Source organism: Pollachius pollachius (genome assembly GCF_949987615.1).
Source record: "Pollachius pollachius genome assembly, chromosome: 2".
In the NCBI taxonomy this organism is placed as follows: domain Eukaryota; kingdom Metazoa; phylum Chordata; class Actinopteri; order Gadiformes; family Gadidae; genus Pollachius; species Pollachius pollachius.
Window position 1 is genome coordinate 43,830,396 of NC_136935.1, and position 15,357 is coordinate 43,845,752.

General features: G+C 42.2%; 1 protein-coding gene across 1 annotated transcript; it reads left to right on the forward strand.

The window, feature by feature from the left end:
* Positions 1-227: 227 nt before the first annotated feature.
* LOC307070916 (pre-B-cell leukemia transcription factor 1-like) lies at positions 228-13,345 on the forward strand. The gene is made up of 8 exons (XM_079729678.1): positions 228-1,465; positions 2,439-2,512; positions 7,265-7,509; positions 7,934-8,124; positions 8,771-8,906; positions 9,494-9,650; positions 11,732-11,819; positions 12,255-13,345. Exons 1-7 carry the CDS (start codon positions 1,281-1,283, stop codon positions 11,773-11,775), a joined length of 1,032 nt encoding a protein of 343 aa, XP_079585804.1. The 5' UTR covers positions 228-1,280; the 3' UTR covers positions 11,776-11,819; positions 12,255-13,345.
* Positions 13,346-15,357: the final 2,012 nt, after the last annotated feature.

Sequence of the window (15,357 nt, forward strand, 5' to 3'; positions counted from 1 at the left end):
GTGACCCCGTGTAAGATATAAAAATAAAAAAAACCTCGCCTACATTATTCGCCAAACATTAAAAAACGACGGTTTCCATGGTGAACAGATGAACTCGCCCCTTTGCGGTGTGAAAAGAAACTGCACTATTCCCTGGGGCCTGCTGACGTAGCGGGGAGGGATGGGGGGTCGAGTGCCGAGCCTCGTCAGAACAGCACAGGGAGGAGTGGAGAGAAAGAGACGAGAGGCTCTGTGGAGGAAAACGGGAATAAACACTCCATAGCCTGAGCCAGCCAGATTTTTTGTTTTGGAAAATTTTAATCCAATCCAAATAGACAGTGTGGAGTCCAGGACATAGTATTTTTAAAACACGACTCCGAGGGGATTTGGACGGTTGCATACTTTTAATGACTGTGCAGGTCGTATATTGGAAGGCTACTATTCGAAGAGAAGAAGAAGGCGAAGACGAGCAGGCTGCGATACATGGTCACTTTTGGATCAACTCTTCCTTTGGATATACACACGACTCGGTGTCGTTTCCACCAGCAATGTCTCAACGTTTGCAATAGCATATATCTTCTCGGTGGTGGGCAACAGAAGCTAGAATTTGGAAAACAGGCCGTGCACTCTCCACGAATCCGAAATGATTCACGTTGGTAAAGAGATCCAGTGTCGCCGTTCTTCTCGTTCATAGTCAAGTCCGTACTCTCCCCTTTGTCGTTTGTATGGCTGACCGTTTCAAAGACAGCCATTCTACCTTTTTTTTCTTTCCAAGCCGCTTCCCCTCTCGTGAGCCTCTCGCCCGGGCGTGCAGCGGACGGTGGAAGGGAAGCCATGCACACGCGCGTCCCACTCCCGATCTCAGAATAGATTCGTGCAGATCGTGGTCTCACATGCCAAAGACGGATCGCGGATTGTAAAAAAAAAAAAAAAAGAGAGAAAAAAAGGCTTATTTGCTCGCCGTGTCAACTTACTGAATGACACGTCAATTGTAAATCTGTACTTTTTTTTCTTATGTCTCTTTGTTATGCAGATAAACATATGCGCCTAAGCCAAACCAGCTCTAAAGAGGACTGCTCGTTCACAATTGTATGACCTGTTCGTCAGTGCCTTTGTTTGGATTATTTTCCTTTCGATTTTTGGGGGATAACTTTTAAAGCTCTATTCGAGTCTATTCTCGCTGTATCCAATTGTAGCAACTACCTCTTTAAAAAAAAAAAAAGGAACCACCTTTTCACTCATCCGCTCCACATTGGGACACTTATTTCCCATCCTGTCAAAACGACATTTTGTAAAAAGGTATGGAAGACCAGGCCCGCCTAATGTCGGGTCTCGTTGGACTATCTGGACTGTCTCAAGGGGACATGGGCGACCATGACGCCCTACGGAAGCAACACAACCTCGGGCAACCACAGCAGGACATCGGGGACATTCTCCAGCAGATCATGGCCATCACGGACGAGAGTCTTGACGAAGCCCAGGCCAGGTAATAACAAAGAGACGTTAGCCGAGTAATCCCAACTATACACTTGAGACTCCCATTTGCAGTGAGAAGGATGGGGGCTACTGGGGGGGGGGGGGGGGGGGGGGGGGGGGGGTTGTTTGATGTTAAGTTCATGCTTACGGGACCCATACCTGCATATTGTAATTCTGTGGACCAAAGCCTGTGCTGCTTCGCGCCCTCTCCAGCATATAAATGTAACGGCCGCCCAGCGGTCACATTAACTATAATGAGTTTGCTATGTGCCTCTGATTTATCGGCCATCGTATGTCATTAACATCGACAAAGGGCCCGATAAGAGAAACGGACTCTGGGAGGGGGGGGACAGGGGGTGGGGGACGCGGCCACCTCGCCCATTTGTGATGCAGATTAACATTTGGGTTCCGTTAGGTAGTGACAGAAGGGGGGCCAGTTGAGGTTATGGTGAGGGGGACGTTTAGCAGTTAGTGAAGCAGCTTACCGGTTCGAGATGAGAGATCACATTTCATTTTGTTTGACCCCTGTGAATGCTGTAAATAGCCCCTCTGACCCAGGCACACCTCTCTCTCTCACACACACACATACACACACACACACACACACACACACACACACACACACGGGCATGTATGCACTTAGTAGAATACATATAAGCTAGGTTTGGCATGCTCTACTCTCACCTTCCTCTTGCTCTGTTTGTTGTCTTGGTATGCCTTTTATTTTATTTTCCCTTTCTGTCCTATTTATTTATCTTATTGGTTTATTTTAAATAGATAGATTTATGTGTTCAGCAGATACTTTTTTTGGGCGGGGGGGGCTTTTTTTTGTGCATTTCTGAACAAGAATCAACAACACACAGACACACACACGAAGCACGCACACACTGCGTGCTACGTGCGTGTGTGTATTCAAATCAAATCAGTTCATAATTCACCATCACTGCATCTCTGACTCTGCTGTCTTGCTCTTGTCCACCAAGGAAACACGCGTTAAACTGTCACAGGATGAAGCCCGCCCTCTTCAGTGTCCTGTGTGAGATCAAAGAGAAAACCGGTGAGTCCGAGTTCCAAAGCACACCATGCCCCCGCCTCCCCCCATCCCCTCCCTTTCAACCAATGAACAAAAGTGTTACCAGCTGGTAACACGGGGGGTCGGACCAAAACAAAACAAAGACACTATAATCAATCAGCAAAAAGTTTTAATTCCATCTCATAGCGGCACACACTGAGAACACTTGGGCTGACTGCCGATTCAGATTCAAGACGATGGGCTAACTTATTTAGGATGTGCTACGGCTTTTTTAAACTTTTTATTTGGCATAATTAGTCCTTATGAGGCTGGATGGGGCAGGGCCTTACACTTCCCAGTACCTTGGTCGTTGTCAAGTATAATATTGCTATTAGTATGCCTTATCTGCTTATTATGATTATTGCATTATCTATTTTTGCGTGTTGCGAGCGTGTGGTTGAAATGGTTCTAATTCTGTCTTACAAGGAAGTGGAAGATGGGATTCAATTAACTTTTTGATTTAACATGGGCCTGGGACAGTTTGGTTTGAATGAATAAACTAACCAAAGGGTAAAGGAGTCCAGGAAAAGTCTCCTAAACCTCCCTTCTCCTCCAGCCCGTTTGACTACTCCCTCTACTTAATTATTTACACAAAATCTTTTCGACAATCAAGCTTATGAGAAAAATTCATTTCAGTTCGATCTACTCCCGTCCTCCCTTCTCTCTCTCTCTCTCTCTCTCTCTCTCTCTCTCTCTCTCTCTCTCTCTCTCTCTCTCTCCTCTCTATCTCTGTGTATGAACACTCTCCATTTCCCTTTCTTCCCCGTCCTGAGATGGAATGGAACCAATTAAAATAGCTCCTCACATGACAACAAGCAGTAAGACCAAAGCCCTCGTCTGTGGGATGTGAACCAACCCTCTTCCTTCTCCCTGGCCCTCCTCCTATTCTCTAAATACATTGGTTCATTTTGCTGTCATTCTAAATCAATCTTGTGTCTTTCTCCTCTCTCTCTTTTCTGACCCTTTCTCTTTTTCGCTCGTGTTATTTCACATCCTCTCCTCTATTTATATCTGTGCTCTTCTCTCGCCTATTTTGGAGTATATTCCAGGAAACAAAACGTTTCGTTTTTTTACTAGCATTAAAAAATAATACAACAGCAAGAGAGCGGCAGGACAGACAGTAAGTGAGAGAGGCACAGAGGGAGAAATGGAGAGAGAGAGAAAACAGAAAGGGGGAGGGAGTAAGAGACGGCACAAGACTGAGAAGAGAGCGAGAGACAGATTGATGGATGAGTTTGAAGGGGAGGCTGTAATGGTTTTTTTTCATGGATTGGCAGACAGTTGATAAGCTCCAGAACCTGCGTGCTGGCGGTCTTCCCCCTCTCATAGTCCTCCTCGCTGGGGAACCATTGTCGCACGCTGCCCCTGTGACTGCCTAAACTCTGGTGGGCCATGTTGTGTATCTGCTAACTCTACCAATCACACAGAGAGAGAGAGAGCATTCTCTCTCTCAGCCTGTTCCCTCTCTATAACGCTCTCTCTTACGCTCTCCTCTCTCCCTCCCCCATCCGTTTTCCTCTCGCTCTCTCTTTATCACTCTTCTCTCTGTCACTCGCTGTCACCCTTTCTCGCCCAGACACACTCCTTTCCTCTCTGACTCTCTCTTTCTCATTTCGTCATTGTCTCTCTTTCACTCTCTCTCTTTGTCATTCTAAGCATCCCCCCCCTCTCTGTCTTGCTCTCTGTCCCATCACACTAGAATGACTGACGCTGTTCAGTCAACGGATAAACATCTTTATTTTGTGTTTCCTCTGTCTTTATTTATTCATATGTAGCTTACAAGTATACACAGACACCTATCAATGCGCACACACACACAAGCGCACACACACATGCAGAGGAAGGGAGTGATGTTTTTTCTCTGTGTATGTGTGCACACTGCTCTATACAGAGGGGGCGTTTTGGGAGGCTGGCCTGTGATCCAGACTAATTATCACTTAATTACAATTAATGGGACCGGACTACCCTAAAACATTTGCAATATTTCCCGCTCCATCTCTCAGCCCCTGTTCGCTCTCAGTTTCAAGGCAAAACAATCACCACAATGTGGTGGTGATGCATTGAAACTCATGAGATCCACTTTCCTCTGAGCTCATGTCTGCAACGGGCCTATCAGGCCAGTGCAACTTGGGAGAGTGCAATGGATGATTGCAAAACTGAAATTGTAAGTAACATCCGAAATGAGCTCAATTACCATCCAAACACCCCTATGTTTATATGAAATAATTTGTAAATATATAACTTCACTTTCATTTTTCATTCAATTGCACCTCCTATCTGCACTAATAATAGATCTTATCGCAGGTCTTGGACCCAAAACATACTGTAACACTCAAAATAATTTGTTACTTTGGTGTAATTCAATGGCAATGAGATATCTCTCCGAAATTAGCTCAGCAGTGTGTTTTGCGTCTTGGACGTTCAGACGTGGAGAATTCTCTGTTGAATAGATGAGAGGAGAATGTTTGGAAATAGAAGATGCTGAGGAGTGGAAAATGAAAAACCTGGCGTTGGAAAACATGAAAGGATTTAATAACAGGAAAGAGAGTGGAGAAGGAGAGGAGAGGATGGGGAGCTTTCTATTTCTAAACTATACACTGTCCTAATCCACTCCACCCGCTTCTTCTCGATCCTCCTAGTAGCCAGATTTTATGCGCACACATGCAGACACAATTACACCCACACAAGCACACACATCCAGACGCACTCACACACACACACACACACACGCACACACACACACACACACACACACACACACACACACACACACACACACACACACACACACACACAAACAAACACACATACTCACGTTGGCCCACACACAGTGACCAAATTTTCACAACTGAAGCATGAAAGTGCATGCACCCATTGGTGCACGCACTGTTTTCACTCCACAACAAAAGGGTTCAGACTACAAGCAGCAACTAGACCAGGAATCACACCTCGTCCATCTCCACCTTGTCATCTACGGATTACCTTGCCTACATCGTGCTTAATGGATTATTGGGTAATCGGGAGAATAAAGTAATCTGGTTAGCCTGCTACATTAATATTTACCATGGTGTCAGAGCTTCCATTGGGGGTGTGTCTGTAAACCTGGCTGGAGGTGGGGGTTAGGTCAGTGACGGCTGGGGGTCGGGGGTCATGGGGATGGGGGTTGGGGATGACTAGAGGTTCCGATCTTTGAATGCAGTGTTTCATGTGTGTGTGTGTGTATGTGTGTGTGTGAGAGTGTGCTCCGTGGCCTGGCGGTTAGCCAGCTGCGGAGGCTGTCATAGCCCTCGTTGTGGGATTATGAATGTGTGAGAAGATCCCTGCAACTACACAGTAATTGCCACCTAATTTGCATAACTGTGCAAATTAATGACCTCTCAAATGAGCATTCATTTTTCACAGGGTCTTTAGTAGCTCCTTAAGAGCCCCTGTTAATTAAAGGCTGTGTGCCTGTCTGTGTGCATCCAACAGTGTGTGTGTGTGTGTGTGTGTGTGTGTGGTGTGTGTGTGTGTGTGTGTGTGTGTGTGTGTGTGTGTGTGTGTGTGTGTGTGTGTGTGTGTGTGTGTTTGTGTGGGAGGGGTGTTTGTGTTTCTGCATTTTTTTTTTGCTTGCAGGATGCCGGGCAGAGCCGGCATCACCACCATAGCAACAGCTAGTGTTTTTTTTTTGTTGTTCTATTCATTCTCTTCTTCTTTCCCTTCTCTCACTCTGTCTCTCTTTGTCTCCCCTCTCTCTGTCTCTTCGTCTGCCTCTGTAGATCACAATGTGCGACTGTGTTGCAGCCATCACTGGACACACACACACACACACAGAATAACACGTTGTAAATTGACTTGATCTGAGGCAAATACAGACGCACACACAAACAGCCAGTGTTTCCTACGTCAAGGGAGGTCTGCGTTAACAGCTGCATCGCATTGTGTTTAGCAGACGCTTTCTAAAGGGTCGTAAGAGCACCCAATAATACGTCGCTTGTTACGGTGAATGAAAATAGTGAAGCGGATTTCTGGGTTGCGTTTTTTTTGGCAGGCTTAATATACATGTCACGCAGGCTGTTGGAGCTCTGTAATGATCACATCAATTATCCCAAGCTTCTTGTTGCATTACGTTAATGCCGTAGCATTATAGGGTTGTATATGCAACCGGTGTCCATTGTCACATGTCGTCTAGGAATAGCTTGAGCTGAACCCAGTGTCTGGGTCGCTGGAGATTAGAAGCGGTTTCGCAGCCTGCTGCGTGTCATGTCAATAATGCCGAAGGAGCCTTTGTTGCTATTGTTTTGAAATGCAGTGGGCCTTTTTTTATATTTATTTTTTAAAGGACATTCCAATGTGAGACTCTTAAAGGCAATGTTTCTCACTCGCATAGACGAAGGGAACAATCACAATTAGTAGTGCGGTGAGAGTGGTTATGCCCGGTAAGAGGCTGCACTCTGCTGGTTGTTGAAGGAACTGCAGAAAGAATAACTAAAAGGCACCACGCGTTCACAACGATTCGGTTTGCTGTGGCAAACAATCATCACAAACAGGCTTCCTCTATTAAGAAGTCACATTGTGTGACAACAAGCTTTAAATTAATGTTTGGGTTAAAATGTCATTTTTTTAAAACTTGAAATATAAACGTTTCTTCTTGATTCTAACGCCTGTATTCCAGAGTATTAATTATAATAGCCTGAATTAACGGCGTCAACTCAAAGACATCATGCTAACACCCTGGTTCCTCTCCCGCCACCACAGTCCTCAGTATCCGAGGGATCCAGGACGAGGACCCCCCCGACCCGCAGATCATGCGACTGGACAACATGCTGCTCGCCGAAGGCGTGTCCGGCCCGGAGAAGGGCGCGGCTTCGGCTGCGGCCGCTGCTGTCGCCGCGGCAGCCGGCGGCTCTCCCAACGACGGCAGCATAGAGCACTCAGACTACAGGGCCAAGCTGGCTCAGATACGGCAGATCTACCACTCTGAGCTGGAGAAATACGAACAGGTAGGACGGAGAACTACACCGCGAACTCACACACCGCCTCCTGAATTTAATCAATCATATAGTTATTGTGGTTATTTCTAAAACTTATTCTGTTGGTTATGATTGAGCATTATGGTTATGATTATTATTTGTATTATTGTTTTTATTATTATAAGTGGATTAGATATGTTATTAGTATAAGGAAACAGATTAACCACCCAAAGTTCATCAAACTTTGGTAATATGTTTATTGTGGTTATTTCTAAAACTTTCTTTGTTTGTTATGATTGATCATTATGGTTATAAATATTATGATGATTATTATTACGAGTGTTACTGTGGTTTATCATCATCACCGTCCCCATCCACATCGTCATCATCAGCATCACCTTTGTCTTTACCCTCCCGGCTAACCCTCTCCCCGTCCCTCTCCCCCCGGCTCCAGGCCTGCAGCGAGTTCACCAACCACGTGATGAACCTGCTGCGGGAGCAGTCGCGCACGCGGCCCATCTCGCCCAAGGAGATCGAGCGCATGGTGGGCATCATCCACCGCAAGTTCAGCTCCATCCAGATGCAGCTGAAGCAGAGCACCTGCGAGGCCGTCATGATTCTGCGCTCCCGCTTCCTGGACGCCAGGTCCGTTACTGGGCTGTTGTTGTTCCTCTTTCTGACTAAAGGACTCCTATTTCATTATTTTTATTGGTGGTTTATTTGAATAGGGGCAGATACAGAAGAATATACAACTGTGAAACAGTCATCCGATGTTTGCATCATAATAATACAGATGAACATTATTAAAAAGTCAGAAAACGGAAATGAAATAAAATAGAAAATAAAAGAGGATAAAAGAAGACATACAGAGAGCACATTGTAAAAAAGTATGCGGGCATGATTGTTGCTGAATAAAGCCACAATTTTGTGTTGTACCACTCAGTGTGAGGATGATTGGCCATCGCAAAAAGTGTCCATAGAATATATAGACCATAGTTTTAGTGTGAGTCAACTAACCTACCAGCCTATCCAGTACATCATACATGTGGGTGGACCCTCCCATGTATGAGGTCACTATCTCAGGACGAGAGGAAATAGCAAGCTTTGAAAATGGCTTTTAATGACTAATTGACACCACACCTGGTGGTTACTAGGGGCCTTTAAAGTTTCACTTTAACACATGTTATTTGATGCATGTTTATGCACGCTCATGGACCAGGTTAACAACACAGGGGTTCGGTACAATGTTGTGTTCTTTCTGCATTGATGCGAGCCGTGTGTTTCCCCCCAGACGGAAGCGACGGAACTTCAACAAGCAGGCGACGGAGGTGCTGAACGAGTACTTCTACTCCCACCTGGCTAACCCCTACCCGAGCGAGGAGGCCAAGGAGGAGCTGGCTAAGAAGTGTGCTATAACCGTCTCTCAGGTCAGGGTTCAAGCAGCTCAAACACTCATACCACTCACAGTCAGCCACGCTTCAAAACAGTCTATTCAGCTATTATTTCTACATGATGTAGGGCTGTGCAATCAATCTGATTTCGGTCGTGAATTCGATTTTCTGATCATACAATCTCCAAACTAATGTAATCGAGTTGAAACTCGGTTTTTATGGTATATTTGCTTAAGTCATTAAATGTTTTATAGAAATTGCAAAAAGGAACATTTTAACATTTTCTATTGGAATATTTTAGGTATTTTTCCATTCAGTTTCAGTTTAAGCGTTGTTCGTGTTTTCAAACTCAAAAATAAACGTTAGAATAATCGTGATTTCAATATTGAACAAAATAATTGTGATTATGATTTTTCCCATAATCTAGCAGCCCTAACACGATGCACAGTCGTGTGTCTAGTACACGATACACCACAGCGTTAACAAGGACAAAGTAACCAAATCTAGATTCAGTTCCAATGATAGTTAAATCTTATAAGGTTGGCCAAATCCAAAAGTATGTAAATACTTTAAAGGTCTCTCCTCATGTGTTTCTCTTCCGTCTCTACATCCTCTCTGTCTAGGTGTCCAATTGGTTTGGGAATAAAAGAATTCGGTACAAGAAGAACATTGGTAAATTCCAAGAGGAGGCTAACCTTTACGCCATGAAGACGGCCGTGGACGCAGCCAGTGTTTCCTCGCAGGCCAGCCAAGCCAATTCCCCTGGCACGCCAAACTCAGGTACACACCGACAAACGCACGCAACTCATAAGAAAAACCTCATGAGTTTAAGTTTTCATAACTTAAGACACCTTTATTGTAAGGGCAAATCACTACATTTATTCCAGATTCAGCTGAGCGAGGTCTTTAGCTAATGCTCGTCGTACTGATTCCCTGGTAGCCTAGCAAAGGAAAATACAATTCTTCATTTTTAGTTTGGTTTCAGTTTGCTGTTTAACTAATGGCCGGCCTCACTTTTTCAAACACTCTCCGGTCTATTCTGGTTGAGCTCTGCGGATGTGCCTGGAGAATGTAGATTGTTTTGCTTGATAATGTACCTTTATCTGCTCCTGGTTCTACTGGAGAGAATTTTTGGAAATTGTCTGACAATTTGCGACATGTGGTACTTGACTCACAGGAAGCTGTTCAGTGGTCTCTATATGAAAATATTCCACGGTGAGGCTGTTCATTGTAAAACCCCCACCTAGCCCCATTGAAAAGGGAGCTGTTGATAACTCTGTTAAGATCTTGGGTGTTAACTGGCAGTTTGGTGTAACAGAACCGTATAGCTTGCCTGTGTTTACATGTGATGTGTGTGCATAGTTTAATGTAGCTTTCATACTTATTAGGGTTCTGTGTGTCTGTAATATTAAGCCAGGCTGTAGATAGTGTGGGCATGTGTGTGTGTGTTTGTGTTTGTGTTGTGCATATGTGTATATGTAATGCACGTGTATGTAATGCGTGTATATAATGTGCGTGGATTGTATTTGTGTTTCATAATGCGTGTTTTTTTATGTGTGTACACGTAATATCTGTTTATGATGTGTGTGTATTTAATGTGTGTTTATAATATGTGTATGTGATGTGTGTTTATAATGTGTGTGTATGTAATTTGTGTGTTTGTAATGTGTGCGTATGTCATGTGTGTTTATAATCTGTGTGTATGTAATGTTTGTGTTAATAATGTGTGTGTGTGTGTTTATAATGTGTGTGTGTATGTAATTTGTGTGTTTATAATGTGTGTATGTCATGTGTGTTTATAATGTGTGTGTATGTAATGTTTGTGTTTATAATGTGTGTGAGTGTAATGTGTGTGTTTATAATTTGTGTATTTATAATGTGTGTATGTAATTTGTGTGTTTATATTGTGTTTTTATGTAATGTTTGTGTTTATAATGTGTGTTTATAATGTGTTTGTATGTAATTTGTGTGTTTATAATGTGTGTGTATGTAATGTGTGTGTTTATATTATGTGTTTATGTAATGTTTGTGTTTATAATGTGTGTGTATGTAATGTGTGTGTTTATAATGTGTGTGTATGTAATTTGTGTGTTTATAATGTGTGTGTATGTAATGTGTGTGTTTATAATGTGTGTTTATGTAATGTTTGTTTATAATGTGTGTGTTTATAATTTGTGTGTTTATAATGTGTGTGTATGTAATTTGTGTGTTTATAATGTTTATTTATGTAATGTTTGTTTATAATGTGTGTGTTTATAATGTGTGTGTATGTAATTTGTGTGTTTATAATGTGTGTGTTTATAATGTGTGTGTGCATGTAATTTGTGTGTTTATGACATGTGTGTTTATAATGTGTGTGTATGTAATTTGTGTATTTATAATGTGTGTGTATGTCATTTGTGTGTTTATAATGTGTACTTATGTAATGTTTGTTTATAATGTGTGTGTTTATAATGTGTGTGTATGTAATTTGTGTGTTTATAATGTGTGCGTCTATAATGTGTGTGTTTGTAATTTGTGTGTTTATAATGTGTGTGTATGTGATGTTTGTTTATAATGTGTGTGTATGTAATGTTTGTGTTTATGTAATGTGTGTGTATGTAATGTTTGTTTATAATGTGTGTTTGTGTGTCTATGTAATGTGTGTTTATAATGTGTGTTTATGTAATGTGTGTGTATGTAATTTTTGTTTATAATGTGTTTGTATGTAATGTGTGTTTATAATGTGTGTGTGTGTGTAATGTGTGTGTTTATAATGTGTGTGTGTGTGTGTAATGTTTGTTTATAATGTGTGTGTGTGTGTGTGTGTGTGTGTGTAATGTGTGTGTTTATAATGTGTGTGTGTGTGTGTGTGTGCACAGGAGGATACCCGGCCCCGTGTTACACTCCTGATGGGAGGTTATGAGGACCTGCGTGGAGAATCCCCCCCCCTCCCATCACTGTCTGCATGTGAGTAACCATGGCAACCCGTAACACATTACAGTGCTGGTTAAGTTGTTTCTGGGGTTGTTTCTGGGGTTTCTGCAGAAATGCTTTCACTTATGAAACCAGGAAGCTTTGTTGTCCAAATGACACAACAGGATTTACTTTGTGACCCAACTACATGTGTGGAAAAAGTTTTTCGAAACATTTGGTCTCCATGTGAGATGCGTAACACGATTAAGAGTGTAGCGGAAGTGGCATTAAAATAACCAACTGTGAAAGAAGGAACAATGACTACCGGTAAATAAACTGCTAACTATTTAATAATTGGTTTACCTTGTGGAAAACTTGACGATTTGAGATGTGGAAGTGAAGTAGCAAGCTGAAAAAGAACCTGCTTTAAGAACCCTCTCTCCCTGTCTCTCTCTCTCTCTGTCTGTTTGTCTCCATCTGATATGTCAGGGTGAAGAGGGTCTGCAGGACAGCACTGATACCTTCTCTGTCTCTAGCGCCCCCTGGAGCCTTGGCAGTGGCCACCCATGACACCTCAAACTAGGGCCATGTCCACTCCACACACCAGATAAAAGTCAAAACACACCTTTTGCTCTTTGTGTTGGCCTTCCACCCACAGTAAACGTGCTTTTTCCACCAATCGAAAACTGAGCTTTTTGAAAAAACAAAACAAAGAAAGATCTCCAAAAAGGACGACAGATTAACAATGGTCTGGAGCTGTATGGACGAGCAACACGGTATACTTGTGATCCAGGACAATAAAGGCCATGTTCCGGTTGGTTGACGCTGTTAGCGCATGACAGATGGAAGGTAAGCGAAGGTGGAGACTCCAGTACGGGCAGGAAACGTTTGGCACAGAATCTGCTTTTCTTTCTGTAATTTTCTGGCGTAGTGTGGACATGGCCTAAGACCCCAGCCCTCCCAGTTTCCTCCCCCACCCAACCACCGTCAAAGGCTACCCTGGGGTGCGGCTCAAACTAACAATCCCAGAGAAGCACGCCCACTCGGAGCCGAACCTCAAGCCGAAGAACTAGGAACTAGGAAAAATCTACAAATGAACTTCTAACATTTTACGTTTCTTTGTTGTTGCTGTTGTTGTTTTATTTTTTATTTTTAATGCTGACACCATGACCAGAACCACAGCCGTTTTATTTGTTTACATAACTTAGAAATTTGTTTTTCGGACAAGGCTCTTGTTTTTTTTTTTATAAACACCTGTCATGTTTGTATCTTGTTTAAAACAAAAAAAAAGTTAATACAATAAATCTAGTCACTGTAGAGAGGCTTTTTTTAAATACCGTTTCACGATGGGACATCTGCTTGTTTATGGCCTGGAGCCAGAAGTGGACTCATTATGATATTTTAAAGAACAAGGAAAAAAAGGTTTAACAAAAAAATGGAAAAAAAAGAAAAGAAATGTAATTGTCTTTCATGCATGTAGTCCTTTTTAGATGTTTAGCAATGATTGTATTTTTCTTTTCTCTTTAACTTTTTAAAAAAATTGTTGCTACAGAGAGAAAAGAAATGTATAGCTACAACAAAACCGAAATGGCAAAAAATAACCAAAAATGAATAAACACATTGTATGTCAATTATTTCAGTACTGTTTTGTGTGTGTGTTTTTTAATGAAATACACAAGTAAAACCATCAAACTTGTGTAATTCACTTTGAGAATTAGTGGTTGTGGTTAATGATGGCAGATTAAATTTGATTTAGAGAACTAGCTTGCGACCAGTCTCAACTGCCCTTTAAAGTAGTCTAAAGGCTTTAGTGTTTTCCAGTTGGACAGTAACGGACAGCAGTAAAAAAATTAAATGTTTAGAAAAGGAGAGAATGTATGCAGGAGTGAAGAGGAACAGTGTTTATATAAGGTGTAGGGTAGAAGCTGCATAAGCACTCCTGCTTTACTGTAGGTCAGCCGGTAATGATGTTGTCCAGCTGGCCACTTTTTCTTTAAGCCGGTTTAGATGACGAGAAAAACAAAAGTATTCAACCCTTGAATTAACGTTGAGGAAAGCCTCATAAGACCCAGACGTACAAGTCAACATCTCTGGAGCTGTGCTTACACAATGTCTCTTGCTTACTCAAACCCTAGACATACTGGAAGTGGGTATTTTCATCACTAGTCTTTTTAAAGTGTTCGTGAAATGACTATTTTTTAATCCTTAGACCAGATATAGGTTTAGGAGGTAAAGAGACGGTTGGCTAAGTATCCATATTCATCATGATAATTAGTAATAATTATGTGTTGTGATGCTAAACTTTTTGCCAACGTTTGAATGTAAAGACAAAACCTTTTTATGATTCAGAAATTGATTTTTCTTGTGCATCAAATGAATTTGTTCCAGACTGTCTCCAGACAATATCTTACTGTATTAACCTATTTATCTAAATTCCTTTTACAGAGGATTAATCTGTAGAAAAAGGCTCTGCTATTTGCTATGTGCCAAAGGACCGTCTAACGGTGTGTTTGATTGCTCGCTGCATTAGGCTACAGCTTCCAACGGTTCATTGGCAGACTAGCAAGCCAGCTATGTTCTCCACCCTTGACCAAAACCAAAACACTGACACGGGTTTGGAAAAAGAACAGCCTGGATCGCTACTCAAACAACTGTTGTCATGTTAGCACCATTGCAATACTCAGAAAGTCGGCCACAGGGGGCATAGTTTGAGGTCCTTGAAATGAGTTGATTGTGTCTGACTCTGAACACGACGCTTTACCGTTCTGCAGTGCTTAAAGAATAGAACAAAGCGTGGTGTCGTGCAACCTTCACATGCGCTGTTATTCTCATCTTCTGCTCAGTCAGTATCTTGTAAATTGAGTTTTCTCCTTATAATTGCATTACCCTCTTCTCTCAGTTAACCGTGGAAACACGCACAAAACAAAACAAGCACTTGTCTATGTGAAGTCTTTCTCCCATGTCCCTTTAGGTTGATGTTGGATCAAAGTAAACAGTATTTTGGGGGTAAAGTTCGACCCAGGCGGAGCTGGGAGAGTAGAAAGTGGTAGACATGGAGAGATTAGAGGAGAGAGAGAGAGAGAAGTAGATAAAGACATAACGAGGAATACACTGTAGAGACAGAGGGGTTTCTGTCAGGCCATCATGGATACCTCTACAGCTGCAGCGATTCTGATTTCTCTGGTTCTCTCAGGTAATCCATTAGACTTGGGGATGACAGCTGACTCCGGGCACATTTCAAATGAATCGCAAGTTGATGAGGTTGAATTATTTTTGAGTAACTGATATGACACATTGCATTGTACACCACATTGGTGTTCAATTATAAAGGTGGCATTTGCTTATCAGTTCTGCTACGTATATGATTCTTAACAAATACTTTTTCAGAGGAATACCTTTGCAGATGTGCCACAATAATTTAATTTCAACCAAACAATATTTTACTGTAGGGGATAATTTTCATTCATGTTGTCCTCTAGGCAAGGAAAAAATAAAAAGTAAAATGAAAACCTCAACCTTTATTTCAGGCGGTCCCCTGTCAATCAAAATGATAACATCAATGACGCATCAATGACATAGGTCTGTGAGAATA